Source organism: Calonectris borealis, chromosome 2 (genome assembly GCF_964195595.1).
Source record: "Calonectris borealis chromosome 2, bCalBor7.hap1.2, whole genome shotgun sequence".
NCBI classification, from domain to species: Eukaryota; Metazoa; Chordata; class Aves; order Procellariiformes; family Procellariidae; genus Calonectris; species Calonectris borealis.
This window is the reverse complement of record NC_134313.1, coordinates 125006978-125027012: the sequence shown is the minus strand read 5'-3', so window position 1 is coordinate 125027012 and position 20035 is coordinate 125006978. Positions and strand designations below refer to the sequence as shown.

Sequence of the window (20035 nt, the reverse complement as noted above, 5' to 3'; positions counted from 1 at the left end):
CAGAAGTAGGGTAAATAACTATGGTTTATTCAGACACTATTTCATAGTAGTCTAATTCATCCGTAAGATGCTTGGACATGTAATGGAATAATTTAGTAACATCATTATTTGTAGAGTAAGCTTTGCATTTTCTGGCACCATGAAGAAATGTTGGCAATTATGGAGCTGAGTAATTACAAGTTTTTCCAACCATATTATACAACACTTTGGAAGCACTGTTGGTATTCTAGAGCAGTGGTCTCCAAAGTGGAGTGTGAGCACAACAATCCATTCAGATGTGGGGAGAAAGTATTTTTTGTACCATTCAAAAATAAAAATGAATAAAATAAAGTATTTCTAAAAGTAGTGTTTATTTCATCTTTATCTCATCTTTTTAATTTCTATTTTTGTGTATGTTTTATAATGTACTTAATATATTAGTGCAGTAGTACATGTATATAATTTATAATAAATAAATAAACAAATAAATTGGGGGTGAGTGCTCAAAAATTTTCCACTGATAGAGGTGCCTATCAGTTTGGAGACCACTGCTCTAGGTAAGACAGACTAAGTTCCAAGCCCCACCAAAATCTTCTGTCTGTGTCACAACTGGAAGCTGTGATAGCTGTTTTATAATATGAAAGTCTGTGGTCAGAAAGGTCATGCCACATATCCGGAATAAATATTCATCACGTTTCAGTAGGTAATACAAGTTGAAAGAGACCTGAGTCATCCATTATAAAACGCTTTAACATCCCACTGACATTTCACTGAGTCTCAGTTTTCTGCAAACTTATTAGGAAGAATGATACAGATATGTAAATGAAGGGGCATAGGGAGGAAAGGGGTAAGAAAACCTGCCAGAACTATTAAAAAACTAGAAGGTGTTTTGTGGATGCAGCCCTGGCAGAAATCCTTGGTTCTTTAGAGAATGAAATAATTCTGAAAATCCAAATTACTAAAAAAACCCAACCAAACAAAAAACAACAAAACAAATGATATACATGATGTAACCCTGTTCAATGTGTTTTGAAATATACAAAAATATATATATAGCTGTATTTACAGCTCTAAAGTTTATTTATGCTATTAAGAGTGTGACACTTCACATGACAATACTTAAATACCTTTGCCTTTGTCCTGAGAATAGGACATTCTTATTAAAAGATCAGCAGTTTTGGTTTCTCTTCTTAATTTCATTTCATTCTCAACTGTTCTTCTTTCAGCACTTTCTTTGACTGTAAGTGTGGATTTTACTTCTACTAGAAAATGGCTTCTATTGAGCATTTTAGCTGATTGTATTTGCACCTCAAGAAATTCTGAATATTGTAACATATAAAATTAACTAATATTCAGAAAACAGTATATGAATTTGGTTTTTTACCTCTTTTAAAAACTCTACAAAGAATAGGAATGAACACAAAGCATTTCTTGTGTCTTAATTTTACCTGCATCAGCAAAATCACAAAAAGGAACTCCTGGTCTGTCTGTCTCAGAATCTCTGGTTAGTGTTTCAGCAATACATAAAGACAATTTCTGAAGATCATCAAAATGTTCACACCCAGTTCTCGCATTAACATACAAAGCTCCCAGCTTGGTCCAATCACTTTTTTCCTTGCAATGCTGCGAAGAAGGCAAGGGATAAATATAAGCAAACCTGCTTCCAGAACACCAAACAGAAAATATATTGAAATTCAAGAGATACACCTGCGATAGACTTAAAGCAGAAAAAAGATGCAGATGAAACGCTACTGCCAAGCACCTCCATGTTCAATATGGCACAGTTACATTTTGCCTAACTTGCATGGACTGCTAATCGCTTTTGTACCTCAAGAAATTAAAAAACTTTTTCCATTTACATCATGACCCCAACTGGGGAAGCTCATAACTTATTCATCCAATTTAAGAACTGGCATTCATCCAGTATTTTACTATCTTTTTTTTTGCACGATGCATGCCAAATTGATGGTTATTTTCTATATGAATTAGTCTTTTGCTTGCCAGATCACTTGATGACTTTGGTGTTAAACGAGTAAAAAAATCAGTCCTGGTTCTTCCCTTCTTAAATTTTGGTCTCAGGATCTGTGTAGTAAGTGTAATAATATGTAAACTATATTATAATTGTGCATAAGTAATCTGTCCTTGCATATGAAAGATGCAATTGTCCAATTAAATCATTTTTTAATAATATTTTCTTATTCTTTAAAATACCTGCTTAGTGTTGCTAATTACAGCCTTTTACAATTGTGCCTTCTTATACTAGATATGAATTCTATCTGCTAAATAATATATTAAATAATTATTTGGTGAGGAATGATGTACCACTACCGATTACAAGCACAACAAATGTAAGGCATAGGAAATAATTGCTTAAAATTATAAAATCTTTGAATTAGGTGCAAAACCAAGATAAAAACCACAAATATAAATTAAAATACTGACATCACAGAAAAGCCAAAGACAGTTTTCCCCTGCACATTAATCTTTCCCAAACATGGCTTTGCATAAAAATATTTTATCATAATCTCAATATACTTAATAATAAAGCCCACTAAGTTTAAATGATGTAGAAATTGCTATTTCTTGTAGGTTTAAAAGAAGTCATGGTTTAAGTACTCCAACAGGCTTGAAGAATGCACATACTGTACCTGAATTTCAGCCACTGCCAAGTTGAAGTCAAACAGCCAGTTCTTTTCAAAATGTCTTTCCTGAAATCTTCCATAAGAAAAAAACATTAATACTTAATTTTAACACATCCTGTTGAACTAAACTATGCAGTAGCAGAAGGTGATCAACAAATTATCACATATGAACTAAAAACTGGTGTGATTTTTGATGCTATTTACTACATGCTATGCAAACTGGACACGGAAAACAGACATTTACAATCATGCCAAGGGAAGTCAGCACATGTATTAAGCAAATAATTGAGCAGAGCTATTCTCAAGAAAATATTCCCTTGTCTCAGTAGAAATGTAACTGAAAAGGTATGAAAAAGACTTGCAATCCATTAAGTAAATGCAGAACTGTATTGTATGTATTTCTGACATAAAGGTAAAAAAAAAAAAGTTAATTACAGGAAAGAAAGTGCTATGCAGCTTCAGACACCTAGGAGCGTAACACTTTATTCTGATGCCACCACTGAAACAATGGATACATCTACCCAGTGCGACGCTATCATGTAGACATACATAACCGACACATGAATGAGCTAACACATGTAACTGAAGTAGCACAGCTGCTCAGTCTTCATAGATACAGACTGTTTCTCTGTGCTGAAAACACATACATACTGAGGCAACCTGGAAGGGGTCATTCCTTTGTGAACCAGATTCCTGATCTGAAAATGATAAAAATTACCTCCAACATGTGTGGTAAGTTGCACTGGTACAACACTGAGATCCGTGGCTGAAAGGTACTCTATGGGAAAAGTATGAAAAGCAGCAAGTAATTTCTACAGTGCTTTCACTTGAAACAGTGGTGGTTTGTTTTCACACAGTAGATGCTGCATATTTGGTTTCCTCTAAGAATCAAAGGTTGCTTTATGAATCGCAAATTTAGTTTCTCAACTTGTGTGTGCGTGTATGATGCAGATGATACAAAAAAAAAAAAAGGATCACAATCTTATGCAAGTGATGGGGAGACATCAACAGTTTTGGAACAGATTTGGGCTGTGATTTCATGTTTTGCCCAGCATAATCCAGCAGTACTTAAAAAATGACCCTCCTACCTAGTTGTGCTGGCACAAGTGTTTATGCAGTCGCACAGTAAACGAAACCAGAAAACTACTTCAGATTATAACTAACAGTCTTATTGCCTAGAAGAGTTGTTTATTGCAGGAGTACTGTTTGCTTATGCAGGCCTAAATGGTATATTAAACCATGATGTTTCTAATTTGACTACAGTTATATAAACTTGTAGCACAGCTGGGAACAGATTGTACAGTGATGATCAGTATGGAAAAAACTAATCATAACTGTGGTCAGAATCTAAGTTTTTGCTTAACAATCCTTGATCTTTGAAGCACAGCAGATTGACAGCACTTTAAAATATAATTAGGCATAATATGATAGTATTTTCATCCAAAACACTAACTTTGCATTTTCTAATTGCCTTTTAAAGTTTTTACATAAATTTATAAAAATAGAACCTGAAGAAGAAACTAGACAGATATAATTAATAAAACAGCTCTTTAAAGACATACCTGGATTTTATGTTCAAAACAGTATTTATTTCCTGACTGGAAACTTGCAATTGGTGAAGGACCTTAATAATATAGTCAAAATGTTCAAACTCAAGGAACATACCAGCATCAATAAGCTGTAATATCAAGCAGGGGGAAGAAAAGTAAGCATACAAAAAATTGTGATTACTTATGTGTTTCCAGAGGCAAGTGGCAAACCACATGTTCACAGTGAATCTCAGTCAAAAAAAAGGGGATAAACGGAAACCCGTGCCACAAATTCAGCTAGTCACAATTTAACTTTTAAAAAATAGTACCAAAATAATATTAAAGTGATATGTTTGAGTTTTAAAACAGGCAAGGTATTTCAGAAATTCCAACAAGTAGCAGTAGTACAATCAAACTCATACCTTACAAAAAGTACTGATTAATGTAGGCACAGCGTCTCTTATATTCAAAGAAGCCACATGCTCAAAAACTTTCAGAAGAACATCTACAGCTGGCTAATTTAGACAAAAAAGCACAATCAGTTTTCCAACTCTGTTCAATTAGAAAGCTTAGAGTTTTTATAATAGGAACTTTTGAATTGCTCTCCCCACCTCCCCCAAGATTTGAGTACCAGAGTAAAAACAAACTTATTACTACAAATGGCATAGTACTCAAAAAACCAAGAAACTATGGATCAAAGATTTTAAAAATATTACAAGGTCACCTACCAGTGTATTGATTCGTACAGTTACATTCAATATCTGAAATACTTCCCGCAACAAACAGTTCTTGAGCAAAGAAACGAGAAGATCATTCAGCACTTGAGAAGCAAAATCCACACCAGGAGTAACTTCTTTGTAATATTTCACAAATATTTGGACTGAAAAAGCAATTAAATTAATTTCACTTTGGGGTAACTGACAATAACTATTTAAACAAGTTATTTCCTTAAATTTTAAATGCAGTGTAACAACCCTTAATTACCCAGGCTATTATGGGACAGGGATATGGAGAAAAATGGGTGAAAGGATCCAATCTGAATACAGTGTTAACTTTACTAGACCCAGACTGACTATTCTGAAATATCTCATGTCATTGAGCTGAACACCATAAGCCCTGTAGGTTTCAAAAAAGCTTGGCTGATTTGGTGCAGCACAAGAAAAATGCACAAAACCAGGTTAGATTTGATAAGCACATCAAGGTAGTAAGGCCTTTCCAGACATGAAGCTCTAGGAAATGCAGTGGTGGATGGTCTTACAATCTGTCCCAGTGCTAGCCTTGATAGATGTGTACTGTAGCCTGCTGGTTCCCAGTGTTATCTGCATTACAGTGCTCAGTATTTCAGCATGGGAACATTACTACACAGGGTGCAACTGGATCCCACGTTCACATTGTGCTACACTCTAATAAGCTTTTAAAAACTTAAAGACTGCTCCGGACAGGTACAAAAGGAATGACTCTGCAGAGTAAAATTTAGCCCTTTCTGACTGAACTCAAAAGCTCAGATGGATCCAAATCAACTACAGTCCCTAAAATGTGTTAATCGTAATTGTTTGCATATATGGTAATATAAAAGGACTAAACTAAAGCTGTTTGGGCGCTGTAACAGCACTTCATATCAAGAGCTTAATTATAAAGTTTTTGGATTTGTGATGTTTGGCTAGGGTGTTCAAAAGTGCCTTAACAAAATTTTGGTTCTGTTAAACCTCCACCCTGCTGCAGTTACTCATTTCTACTCTCAAATCTAGTTCCATTGAGGCTAAATTCATTTTCTGTGGAAGTACTATTTATAACAACACCCTGAGATAACTGCCTATCTAAATACCTAGTCTCAATGGGAAACTGGAACATGAAAACGCAAGAATTGGATGTATTCTTTTGAAATCAGAACTTCTTATTCACTGTTGAAGTGGCACCCATTTCTCTCCTGACAGCCTACTTAATTTGCTTTAAATAAGCTAAGTAGCAAAGATACATCAAAAGTTACTACTATATCATACCTGCACGTTTTAGAAGGCCTGATTCTTTGATACTAATGTATGTCCTAAGTATTGCCATGCAAATCTAGAAAAAGAGGTAAAAAAATCCATAGTAAAATGTTACCTCAGTTTATACCAAACAAAAGAACTACCCACAAACATGAGTTCTATAAGGAAACAAGCTTTACATTGCTTCTATTTAACCCATACATACTGACAAATGTGTGGGAAGGTAATGGGGTCTGTAGGCAAAAGCACTGTCAAAAGTGCAAAAAAAGCAAATCAAATAGAAAAATAATGTAGATGAAACGTTTGGGAAAGGAGCTGCTGGGACCACAAGTGCATGCATGTGTGTTTATATTCCCACAGCAAACAAAAAAAAGAATTTGAAAATACAGTTACTTTGGAATTAGTATAAATGTGGCAGACTGTAAACAGAGGAAGGGACGCAAAAAGGTGAAAGCAAAAACATGATAAACAAAAATTACATGAATGTACCAACTAAGAAGTCAAAAAATCATCTAGAAATGAAGTTGGTAACACTGATTGTCACAAAGAATCACTCATAAGGACATAGAAGAAAAAACTCAGAGCTACTCGATTTAATGAACTGTTTCACCCAAGACCCACTCGATTTAAAAAAAAAAAAATCCACACCTAGATATTTTAATATATTATTTGGTATTGGAACATTCTTGTCTTAACATCTTAAGCTGTCAGCTTTGTGATACTTACACATTTTGCTCCATCTCTGCAGATGAAGAAATAAAGACTACCGAGATTAAATCTCAGAATTCCAAGCTAGGAAAAAAACCACCCACCCTTTCAAATACCCTTTGTCACTTTGGGAACATTTACAGTCTTTCTGCACAACAATGTAAATGGGTCATATTTAATACTATTTTGTGAAATAATGAAAAATCAAGAGACAGAAAATGCCCTGAATTAGTAGTCATGTTATTACAGAATTGAGTCGGATTTATTTTTACATGCAACTTCAAAATTAGACAGGATCCACTCTGGAGTTTGTAACACAGCAAATGAATTATCATCAAAGCAGAAGATACTGGCTTGTGGCCAAGATATCCTTTGTTTTTTTTAAAACCATTAACCTGTTCAGATCATCAAGTCAAACAACACATAAACTGTACATGTTAAGTATGCTGAATAGAAATAAAGCTTATTGGTTTTTTTTGAAACAGTGTCATAATGTTGTTGAACTATAGTCTAAGATACACCTTTCAGAAAATCATGCAGAATCTTTGATCATTAATATACATGCAGTGTCACTTGGTAATGGGTTAACTCATTTAATCCAAATCTACAATCCCAAGTGGCTGAGGGCATTTCCAAAACAAACTTTAGCACGTGCTTACAGCATGTAAATTAGTTTGCTTTCTTTTGGAATCTGTTTTCCTCCTTCTTTGGACTGACTCCCAAAAAAAGCCAAGACTGCATCTGGAGGTCTGACTGTTCCAAGTATTAGTGAAATTGCTTGGAAAATCCAGTTGTAGTAGTATTTAATCATGGGACATGTTACATTACATTCATAAAGAAACTAAATGTGTTATTCATTTACAGCTTCCAGAAGACTTCAGTTGATTTAGTTGTTTCAATTTTAAAAGGTGTAACTGAACCTACAGACCATGTAAAAATGTGAGAATCTCTAAATTTTGAGTTAACCAGAACAGATTTCGAATGAAAATACATGAAACAGACAATTCCCATTTTCAAAAGGTAGTACAGATCACACTATTCTGTCACCTATCAGTTGATTCCACAATTCATTTAACATGACAATTTCATAAAAACCATAACAAAGGGCTGTGTATCTTATAGAAGCAACCAAGTGTCCAGTAAAACATAGTTTTACTACGGTAACACAGAGGTGCTTAAATCAGAAGAACAAGCACCAGAATTTATGAAATCCTTCAGCATCTCCCAGTCAGTGTGCACTATGATGTTTAATCAGGAGGAAAACCCCATGCTGCAGCCCTTCGCTCAGTGAGATCAAAACTAGGATTCTTTTTACAAGAGATTCTGTTTATGAACCCTGTGGCATCTTTGAGACACACATTCCATATTAAATGTGGCTGAAACTGACCAAAAGGTTCAAAAATTATTTAAAAGCCGTTAGAGACAGGAATAAAAGGACAGTGCAATTTTAAGTCTCATTTCTTTTGGAAGCCAGATTAAAAAAAACAAACCACAACACAAGCATACACCCAAGGCCCTGAAGTTGCAAGATGACATTAATGAAGACAGAAATCTTCCTATTTTATATCCTGTTTGTTTCCAGTTAGAGGTTCATAGGATCAAGTAAAAAGAGAGTAAGAAGTCACAAAATGTAAACATTTCTTTAGAGGATATGAGTCCAAAAAAGTTAATGAGTAAGATGCACAAAGCTAAAATAAAATCAGACAGAGAAATACAGTTTGCATAAAGACATGTTTTCAAACCGCTTACTTAACTGTGAAATTATTATCTGTGCTACAGTCTGAAGTGTCACTCAAGCCAAACTGAATTTCCTGTAATTTCAATTTATGCCCACTGTCTCTTGTCCTTTCACTGGGCACCACTGAGAAGAGTCTGGCTTCATCTTCTTTACCCCCCCCCCAATCAGATACTGACATGCATTGTTAAGATCCTCCCCCCCTTTAAATACTTTGGAGACTATTTAAAACACAGTCTTAACAGTTTTGTTTACATTGCCTAATACAAAAGAGATTTCACGGTTTGAAATTAAAGACATCTTTTAAAAAAAATAAAAACTGGTAACTTGTAGAACTTGCTGAGCTCAAGGGTATGCTGATTTTCAAAACATACGATGTTTTTATGAATTAAATCACTGCTGTGTTGTGTGATCAACCACAACTGTGAAGAGTTTTAAATCCTAGTAAGTTATGCCTTAAAGCACCAACCAGTTACTTAATGAAAAAGAAGGAATATCCATTATGGGGAAAGGTATTTCTCTTCAAAAATTCTGGTAATAATCATCACTGAAAACAGTACTAAGCAAGTGGACTATCAGTCTATGTAACAGTTCCTAAAGAGATTTATTTACCCTGTATTTGACTAGATGACTTTGTTGCTGCTTTACCTGTCTTCCATTTATGTACTTTGGTGCCACCATGAGGTGCTTGGCCTATTATCATTTTTAAATGGACAGTTCTAAAAAAATAAATAAATACACAAACAAACAAAATTCAAAGTATACTTCCAGACTACCAAGAAAGTTAGGCTAGGTTTGGTGAGCAGAACAGTAAGTGTGCTGGAGTGCTGCACCACAAGTAAAATAAATGGAATGGATTTTTAATAGTTTTAGGCAAGTAATTTAATTCTTTAATGTCCCTGTATATAACGAAAAACTACAAACCATGGTAATTCATACAAACTAGCTGAAAATTACTGATATTCACTATAGCCTGCCAAAGATATTTCACAATTGAGGAAAGGGAAAACGTCCCATACAAAATTACTCTCAAATGATCTTAGTATTTTTAAACTGTCACGTAAATTTTCAAAGGTGTTACAAAGCTTTAGGAAAAAAAAAAACCCAGCTCTTTTTTGAGACATAAAAAGGAAAAGAGAAAACATTAAGAAAAAATAAAACCAAATTACACTGATGTATTTTAAAAATTCTGGCACAGCATATTTAAGACATCAAGGGGGTGGATACGCTCCTTTAGATGCTACTTTTTTTTTACTATTTATGTCTAACAGGTTCATCACAAGTTATTTTTTACATTTTCACCCTGTAATTTCTTACTTACTGACACCAATGATAAAATTGTACTCATACCAATAAGATGGTAGATAAGAAATAAATCTTTTATGACCTGATGAGGACAAGTTTAGGCATTTGTCTTTGTTTAGTTGTTTTAATGTTTTTGTTTGCTTCCAAGTGACTTACAGAACCACGTAAGTCTTTGTTTCATGCAGCCAATTCCAAAATCTTATTACATGACAGCACAATTAACTTGCCTTGCACAGTTCTTGGAAGTATTACAGACTCATAATTTCTTTGTAAATGGTTTGAAAACACATCTACTTTGCCCACCACTGGAAAAGTATTTTTGCTTGCAAATATTATGAGAATTGTTGCTTGTTGCTCCATTTAAGGAGATTACAGCATCTTTAAACAAACATGCCCCTGTTGCACAAAACTTGCAGAAAGTAACATATTTTAGATGGCTTTTAACTTTAAGAATATATACAAAGTCTGGGTTTGCTTACAGGTCTCCGATGCTTGGAATAGAAATGTCTCAGAATCTCCCCATTGTACTACTCTATATTTGTACAGCCTAATTCTTGCTCTTTTGCTGATGTCTGTTCTCTTAAAAAGTCTAACAGTTCAAAATTCTACCATTTTTTCAAAAAAAAAGAACTTTAAAAGACCTTGAGAGGAAGAATTTCTGAACCTTTTTTTGATCCACCAATCTCTGAAATTTACTCCCTTTCCATATATAAATGAACAAAGTTTTGCATATAAAACCTGTTCACACTTACAATCTGTTCTTTTCTTCAATAAATCTCTTTACCTTTTCATCCCCTTGCTCAGGAACATGCCAAAACCAACATTTTGCTCTTTCACACCCACGCAAAGTCATGAAATAAAATCTGCAATATTTACGGGGCAATTCAATCATCTCGAGGATCTGCTGGACTGAGTGAGAAGCCTAAAATAAAATAAAATTAAAACAAGCAGAAAAAACCCAACATAATATGTTTTGAAAGCAAACATGCTAATATTTTTGAGAACTTCAAAATACCTACAAATTATAAACAAAAGCAAAAAATATGTGATCTACAATTAAACCTTTGAAACAACCCTCATCTCTATACTGTATTTGCAGCATTTCAAAGCAGACCAAGATCAATCCCTTGTCCTGTAGTGTTTGTGTCTAACACAACAAAAGTCTGTCTTGAAGACCACAGACAGAGAGAATGCAAGAACTGCTAAATGAGGCAAACAATGAGTAGAGAGGAGGAAGAAAGGTGACAAACTCCTGCATGGCTCTGGAAAACAGTCTGAGAATTCTGGGGCATCAATTTCCTTTACCCTTTTTCAGTGCCCAGCATAATGGACAATGCAGTCTATCTTAAACATGTGAAACCTTGTCTGCTTTTCAGTTCTACAAAAACAATAAAGCAAAAAGCATTATTTGATTTTGCTTAAGCTGGAAATGGAAATCAACAAAGCTCCACTGTGAATAGCTGTCTCCTCATCATTGATCTTGTTCTCAGAAATTGTATTTACTCAGTCATAACATCTTTAGAGGAGTAGAAACATAAACATACATAGATTCATAATTTCTGACTAGATATATGGAGAACTGTCTGAATATCCGTAACAAAATTAGTGCCAAAGGATCAGAAATCATTAAGGATTTAACAACTCACAACTGCATTTTTTTCCATCTTCCATGGCTCAAGATCTCCGTAATTTTGCAATGGCAGTAAAGGACTTTTTCCTGAAAATCTGTAATCTAAAAATTAGGATGAGGGCAATAAATGGATGATGTAATAAAACGAATCATACTGAAACCACTCTCATTTATCTTATTTTCCTTATATTTATAGTTCCTTCAAGTCACAGCAATGATTAATGAAAATTTGATTAATACAATCTAAAGCCAGTAATTTAAGTTACAGTTTTCTTAATTATCCTAAAACTGAGACTTCACACAAACTTCAAAAGCAAGCACATTTAAATTAAAAACTTCACTATTTTATCCAAGGTTTCTAATCTAACTTACAGAGATAAGAAAAGAAATGAAATAAAAATATCCAGAAGTTTTAATTTCAAAAGGAAAAAAAACCCACAATACTTTATCAGTAATCTTTGCATTCCCCAATCACTAGCCATAAATTTGAACTATTTTTCCAGAATTGAAATAAAACCTTTCATACTCTATGTTTTAAGCAGTGCAATATCAAGCTTAAGCCCAATGTAAGTTACTGGTTTCTTAACCATGAAACTTGGTTTTAGAACTTTAATTATTATTGATAACAGATTTCTTTCTCTGAAAAATGAATAATGTTAGTGGAAGATAAAAGTTCAAATTTTCAAATTCGTATCTAGAGAAATAAGAGCTTTTGAATGCCTTGCTTTGTAGAGTTCTCATCTGGCCCCTTGAAAGAACTGGGTATTCAAAAGGCAAGGTGCTTAGCCCTTTCTGACAAACTATAGTTACTAAAGAGCATCCAATAATGATGCATGTTCTACTAGAGACTTCCACTAGGTACATGGTTCTTAATCTGCATGTCTTTCTAAACAGATAAGACTATCACAGGATAGGAAGGAGAAATATAATGAACAATTAAATATCTAAATGTTATGTACTGTCACAGCTGCATAATTTTGTGCAGTGATGGTGGGCAATTTGATAAATTCAGGATTGGATAAATTTAGTGACAGCAAAAAGACTGAGAAAACTGTCAACCACTAGCTGCAGAGAAATGCTACTGAGAGCTTGAGCTCAGAAGTCTTTCCTCCAGATTCTTGCCATCCCCACAGCACAGAGTTTGTGACCAGGTCCTTTCAACAGTTTGTACTCTCCCTGCTGACTGTATGTCAAATTTGTAAGGGAGCAGGCAGTAAAGTGAAATAGCCAATCCTGCCAGCACAGTTCTGGGGGAAAAAAAGGCTGTTTTGCCCTCTCCTAGCACAGAAACTCTTGCTTTGGCAACCTTTTCAAATGATTTTAAGAAGGAAGATTTAGAAAAACTCTTCAGAAGGTTTATACGCTTTTAAGGCCAAAGACAGCAATTTCAAACTACCGTAGTCTAGAGATATTTCACAATTGCTTTTTATAGCATTTATGTTTCTTGCACTTACTGAAAATATTCGCAGAATCATAGAACCATTAAGGTTGGAAAAGGCCTCTAAGATCATCAAACACCAACACCACCCAACAACCCAACACCACCATGCCCACTAAACCACATCCCTAAGCACCTCATCCACACGTCTTTTAAATACTTCCAGGGATGGTAACTCAACCACTTCCCTGGGCAGCCTGTTCCAATGTTTAACCACTTTTTCAGTAAAGAAATTTTTCCCAATATCCAATCTAAATCTCCCTTGGCACAACTTGAGGCCATTTCCTCTCGTCCTGTCGCTAGTTACTTGGGAGAAGAGACCAACACCCACCTCGCTACAACCTCCTTTCAGGTAGTTGTAGAGTGCGATGAGGTCTCCCCTCAGACTCCCCTTCTCCAGACTAAACAATCCCAGTTCCCTCAGCCGCTCTGAGGAGGGCTTGCTCTCCAGTCCGTTCACCAGCTTCGTTGCCCTTCTCTGGGCACGCTCCAGCAACCCAATGTCCTTCTTGTAGTGAGGGGCCCAAAACTGAACACAGTATTTGAGGTGTAGTCTCACCAGTGCTGAGTACAGGGGCACGATCACCTCCCTGCTCCTGCTGGCCACACTATTTCTGATACAGGCCAGGATGCTGTTGGCCTTCTTGGCCACCTGGGCACACTGCCGGCTCATGTTCAGCCGGTTGTCAACCAGCACCCCCAGGTCCTTTTCCTCTGGGCAGCTTTCCAGCTGCTCTTCCCCAAGCCTGTAGCGTTGCATGGGGTTGTTGTGACTGAAGTGCAGGACCCGGCACTTGGCCTTGTTGAACCTCATACAGTTGGCCTCAGCCCATCGATCCAGCCTGTCCAGGTCCCTCTGCAGAGCCTTCCTATCCTTGAGCAGATCAACACTCCCGCCCAACTTGGTGTCATCTGCAAACTCACTGAGGGAGCACTCAATCCCCTCGTCCAGATCATTGATAAAGATATTGAACAGGACCGGCCCCAGTACTGAGCCCTGGGGAACACCGCTCATGACCAGCCGCCAACTGGATTTAACTCCGTTGACCACAACTCTCTGGGCTCGGCCGTCCAGCCAGTTTTTTACCCAGCGAAGAGTGTACCTGTCTAAGCTGTGAGACGCCAGCTTCTCTAGGAGAATGCTGTGGGAGACAGTGTCAAAGGCTTTACTAAAGTCCAGGTAGACCACATCCACAGCCTTTCCCTCATCCACGAGGCGGGTCACCTGGTCATAGAAGGAGATCAGGTTGGTCAAGCTTCCATGAACCTGCCTTCCATGAACCCGTGCTGGCTGGGCCTGATCCCCTGGTTGTCCCACACATGCCTTGTGAGGGCCCTCAAGATGAACCACTCCATAATCTTGCTCAGCACCAGGGTCAGGCTGACAGGCCTGTAGTTCCCCAGATCCTCCTTCTGGCCCTTCTTGTAGATATTGTTAAATAGCTGCTTGGTAGAGTCATGGGATAAAGCCCTGGAGGGAAGAGGTGCCCAAGAAAGCTGGCTAATATTCAAGGATTACCTCCTCCAAGCTCAGGAGAGATGCATCCTAACAAAGAGGAAGTCAGGCGAAAATGGCAGGAGGCCTGCACGGATGAACAAGGAGCTCCTGAATAAACTCAAACACAAAAAGGAAGCCTGCGGAGGGTGGAAGCAAGGACAGGTAGCCTGGGAGGAATACAGAGAAATTGTTCGAGCGGCCAGGGATCAGGTTAGGAAAGCTAAAGCCCTGATAGAATTAAATCTGGCCAGGGACGTCAAGGGCAACAAGAAAAGCTTCTATAGGTACGCTGATGATAAAAGGAAGACTAGGAAAAATCTGGGCCTGCTCCGGAATGAAATGGGAGACCTGGTTACCCGGGATACGGAGAAGGCGGAGGTACTCAGGGACTTTTTTGCCTCAGTCTTCACCAGCAAGTGCTCAAGCCACACCGCCCAAGTGGCAGAAGGCAAAGGCAGGGACTGGCAGAATGAAGAACTGTCCACTGTAGAAGATCAGGTTTGAGACCATCTAAGGAACCTGAAGGTGCACAAGCCCATGGGACCTGATGAGATGCATCCGCCGGTGCTGAGGGAACTGGCGGATGAAGTTGTTAAGCCACAATCCGTATTTGAAAGTCGTGGCAGTCCGGTGAAGTCTCCACCGACTGGAAAAGGGGAAACATGACTCCCATTTTTAAAAAGGGAAAAAAGGAAGACCTGGGGAACTACAGGCCAGTCAGTCTCACCTCTGTGCCTGGCAAGATCATGGAGCTCCTGGAAACTATGCTAAGGCACATGGAAAATAAGGGGATTGGTGACAGCCAACATGGCTTCACTAAGGGCAAATTGTGCCTGACAAATTTGGTGGCCTTCTAAAACAGGGTTACAGTGTTGGTGGATAAAGGAAGAGCAACTGATGTCATCTACTTGGACTTGAGCAAAGCATTTGACACTGTCCTGCACAACATCCTTGTCTCTGAATTGGAGACATGGATTTGATGGATGGACCACTTGGTGGATAATGAATTGGCTGGATAGTCGCTCTCAAAGAGTTGTGGTCAACGGCTCAATGTCCAAGTAGAGACCAGTGACGAGTGGCGTTGCTCAGGGGTTGGTATTGGGACTGGTGCTGTTTAACATCTTTGTCAGCGACATGGACAGTGGGATTGAGTGCACCCTCAGCAAGTTTGCTGATGACACCAAGCTGTGTGGTGCGGTTGACATGCTGGAGGGAAGGGATGCCATCCAGAGGGACTTTAACAGGCTTGAGAGGTGAGCCCACGTGAACCTCATCAAGTTCAACACGGCCAAGTGCATGGTCCTGCACATGGGTTGGGGCAATCCCAAACACGAATACAGGCTGGGTGGAGAATGGATTGAGAGCAGCCCTGAGGAGAAGGACTTGGGGGTGTTGGTTGATGAGAAGCTCAACCTGACCCGGCAATGTGCGCTTGCAGCCCAGAAAGCCAACCGTATCCTCGGCTGCATCAAAAGAACTGTGACCAGCAGGTTGAGGGAGGTGATTCTCCCCCTCTACTCTGCTCTCGTGAGACCCCACCTGGAGTACTGTGTCTAGCTCTGGAGCCCCCAACATAAGAAGGACAATGGACCTGTTGAGCCAAGTCCAGAAGAGGGCCACAAAGATGATCAAAGTGCTGGAGCACCTCTTCTATGAAGACAGGCTGAGAGAGTTGGGGTTGTTCAGCCTGGAGAAGAGAAGGCTCTGAGGAGACCTTATAGCAGCCTTCCAGTACCTGAAGGGGGCCTACAAGAAAGCTGGAGAGGGACTTTTTACAAGGGCATGTAGTGACAGGACAAGGGGTAATGGCTTTAAACCGAAAGAGGGTAGATTTAGATTAGATGAGGGTGATGAGGAACAGGTTGCCCAGAGACGCTGTGGATGCCCCATCCCTGGAAGTGTTCAAGACCAGGTTGGATGGTGTTTGAGCAACCTGGTCTAGTGGAAGGTGTCCCTGCCCATTGCAGGGGGGTTGGAACTAGATGATCTTTAAGGTCCCCTCCAACCCAAACCATTCTATGATTCTATGACATGATGATAAAATCGTTCTACAAGCTCAGACTGGCAGTATAATTTGAAACTAAGCAAGACCCTCTGCCACTGATCTCAATTCAGGAAATCCATGTTTATAAACATCCATATTAACCAATAATTCTAAAAACATTAATTCCCAAAACAGCTGTTGCAAAGAAACAGAATGCAATATCTATCCGTAAGTAATCAATTCCTGTTTTTCTCTATCTTGTACACCAAATAAAAATATGCATTTATGGAAGGCTAAATGTCAGAGTTGTTATGTGCAGAGAGAAAGAGAAGGAAACTTTGACTACAGTTCCATGACATTACGATTTCTCTGGCAGCAGAGATACTTAAGAGGTACCTGTCCTAGGTGTGAAATATACCAGGTCAAAATAAAGTGCTGCTTATTAAATCTAGATAATTTCCTTGATCCAGTCTTGTGAATGCCTCACAAACATTTGAATCAGGATAAACAACAAAGTTCTGGCCTTCGGCAAGGTGGGCAAATCCCTTAGCCAAGTTTTGCCAATAGATAACAACGAACCAAGAAAATCTGCAGTCACGTTCTCTGACCACAAATAAAGAAAAACAAGTTACTTGCCAATAACATGGCTTAAACATAATATGTCAAAATATTAAAAATGCAAGCATTGCTGTACCATTATAGTATCTGAGAACCATAAATACCAAGATAGAATGATTGCTATTTGACCCTACCAAATAGGATTCTGCTAAAAAACCCAACCCAACCCAAAAAAACTCACTACCCTATCATATGAGAGCTTGCATTTTTGCTTCTATGTATACAAACTAAAACAAATTTCAGCCAATGCCTTCAGGAATTGAGGAAATTCCTTAAGATTTTATAGGTAAATAAAACACATGTAAAAATAAATTCCGAAGGGTTCACCAATACAGCATACGATACCATTTGTCCGGGGTTTCATCACTGTAGCTTCACCGAGGACATTTACTTTCGGGGCATGCAATGGCAATCCTGATAGCAATTCACAGTTCACAAGATCTTTGTATTTACAGTCACTGTTGAGTATTAAAAAGACCAAAAATTTGTTTAACCAAATTAAACAGGTGCTTCTCCCATATACTAAATGCCTAAAAAGGGGGATTAAGTGTATAAAAGATGAGAATTTCTTCAACAATTTACACAACACTTAAAAACTTGTTGTAAATTTAAATAGCTAGCAGTCCCAACAACGTTACTTTCATTGTTCTCATTGCCTGGTCCAATCTGATTACGATCTTAGCTGAGATTATTCTGTCCTGAAGTGTAACTATATGAAATTCAATCAATAAGTAGAAAAGGCATCCGTGAACCACTTTGATTTTTTTTCACTATGCTGACAGGAAGACTGAGATGGTTTCTGTCAGCTCTGAAGAAGCATCTACTTTTCAGTAGTCTGTTTTGTAATGTCTGCCAAAGAAGTAATCCACAAAGCTTTTGAAACTACATTTGAAGAGACAACTGTTTTCTTTCCTTATAACTGATTCTACTCAGAGGAAGATTTAGGTGATTTCAAAGGGAACTCCAATTAAAGACTGTTCTGCTTTTAACTATTCCCAAATATGTACATTCCAGATAATTAAACTACTAAAATGTGATGTTTTCCAAAATAAGCTACAAATATTGCTAGCAAAATACTTATGATCTCTTTCTTATTTGTAAATAAAGCCACAGAAAAAAAAAAATACTCTCTCATGAGATCCTCCTCCCCTCCCCCCTTCAATTAAGAATCTAGGTTCAGTACAAAGGACATTTCATCCTGCTTGCTGTTTCGAGACTAAAACAGACTTGCTATCCTCCAAGAGGGGCACATTCTAGCTATATAATAGCCAGGATAATTCAAATCTTTCCTAAATTGCAGCTGGTTTTAATACAGTTTGAAATAAAAATGCTACGGCAGAGAAGAATAAATTCTATCTAATAAACCCAAATTCTTCAATATCAATCTTTTATTTTTATTCTAGTCAATGTATTGTATTGATCTCCACAGGAAAAAAATCTGCAGATCTAGTTACTCAGAATTTTCAAGTTACCATGTAAAATTTTTTTTATGCTTCCTTGTGATGCCAGCCTCAGATCTGACACAACAGGATTTTCATAGCAGCTTATCTTCAGGATAACAATCTCAACTCTCTTTTTAATCTAGACATGAAACTACACGCAATTTTGCCAGGAATGGTAAACTATATAGCTCTACAATCAATTTATTTTTTTAAGTGGCAGCATCACTAGAAGCGGAGTTTGCCAAATAAGAACAGTAACTGTGTTTTCTTCTAAATGAAACTTTGCAATAGTAACATTTTTGAGTAAAACTAGAGAAAGTAGTTTGACTCCAAATGAAGGAATAAATGTCTCTTCTCTAACCACAGTGTGTGCTGCATTTCAACTAAGGAAATGAAGCAATGCAGTATCACTTGCACAAACATATTTTATCCAGTATAATCTACTTATTCTATAGCATAAAGAACTATTTATGCTACTAAGGTAAATTTAAATATGGGTATTTCACCAGAAGGAGGAGCTTGGAGCTCTCTAGTGGATTAATGAAAAGATGCAATATTCTCCATTTAATGGACTTCTGGTACACTTCAAGTCTGTCACAGAAATGTGACTGGTGCTGGAAAAAAGCAATGCTCTCTTCTACGTCTGCTAAGGTTTCTTGATTATTGTGAAAATGACTCTGAAATATCATTATTTCTCTTCTAATTACTTAAGTATTCCATCAGTTAAGTACACTTTTTCTACAAAGTCTTATTCTGCTTCATTTTTGGGCTGATGTTGAATGGAATTTTCTTAGTCTGATACTTTAAGTCGTACGTGCAATAAACACTGTAAGCACAGCTTGAAGCTAGCAGAACAGTAAAGCATGTGCTTAATTCCACATGCCATGTTTTTAAGTGCCTTTTTCTACTGCTGTTCAAATATTTGTCAGCCTGAATTTGAATGAGATCTTTCAATTCTTTCATCAGTTTAGAAAGTCCCAAGAGGCAGAAAAGAAAGCTGAAAGTTTCATTGATTTTTTTTTTTTTTTTAAGTTCTGGTAAGTGCTATTGTGGCTGGAAATGTATCTTATGCTATACTCACATTGAGATGCCAAGGTGAGACACTGGCATAAAGTGGATATATTTCCTCACCAGCCAGAGGACAAAATAACCTGTATTGTCCTGTCAGGCTATGACTATACTTGTCTTGTACTTTGCACAGTGAAATTATATTATTTCACGTATTTATTTTCTTCATCACATAGTCACAATAACATAGAAAAAATAAATTAAAATGCTGATGGTGTTTCAGTAAAAACATCACATTTCATTTGTACCGTAACTGGGGAACATCACAGGTTACATGAAGGACACAGTATATATACCTTTTTTCAGCTTCACCCTTTTTTTCTTGTTTAACATCCGGCACTCCATCTGCAAACCTGAACTGTGAAGATATTTAAAATGTACTTTCAGATACAGCAAAGCACTACTAAGCCTGTTACACTTTACACTACAGACGTAAAACTGTTAGTGATCGTTGGAAGGTGTGATAATATA

General features: G+C 37.4%; 1 protein-coding gene across 1 annotated transcript in view; it reads right to left on the bottom strand.

The window, feature by feature from the left end:
* Window positions 1–20035, bottom strand: part of TOPAZ1 (testis and ovary specific TOPAZ 1) — a 44408-nt gene that overhangs the window by 9658 nt on the left and 14715 nt on the right. The window contains exons 6-15 of the mRNA XM_075143350.1: window positions 19861–19922; window positions 17400–17512; window positions 11533–11618; window positions 10671–10808; window positions 6151–6214; window positions 4879–5030; window positions 4573–4665; window positions 4184–4299; window positions 2628–2694; window positions 1428–1602 (exon numbers count right to left, since the gene is read on the bottom strand). Coding sequence (XP_074999451.1) covers window positions 1428–1602; window positions 2628–2694; window positions 4184–4299; window positions 4573–4665; window positions 4879–5030; window positions 6151–6214; window positions 10671–10808; window positions 11533–11618; window positions 17400–17512; window positions 19861–19922 — 1066 coding nt within the window. The remainder of the gene's footprint in view (window positions 1–1427; window positions 1603–2627; window positions 2695–4183; window positions 4300–4572; window positions 4666–4878; window positions 5031–6150; window positions 6215–10670; window positions 10809–11532; window positions 11619–17399; window positions 17513–19860; window positions 19923–20035) is intronic.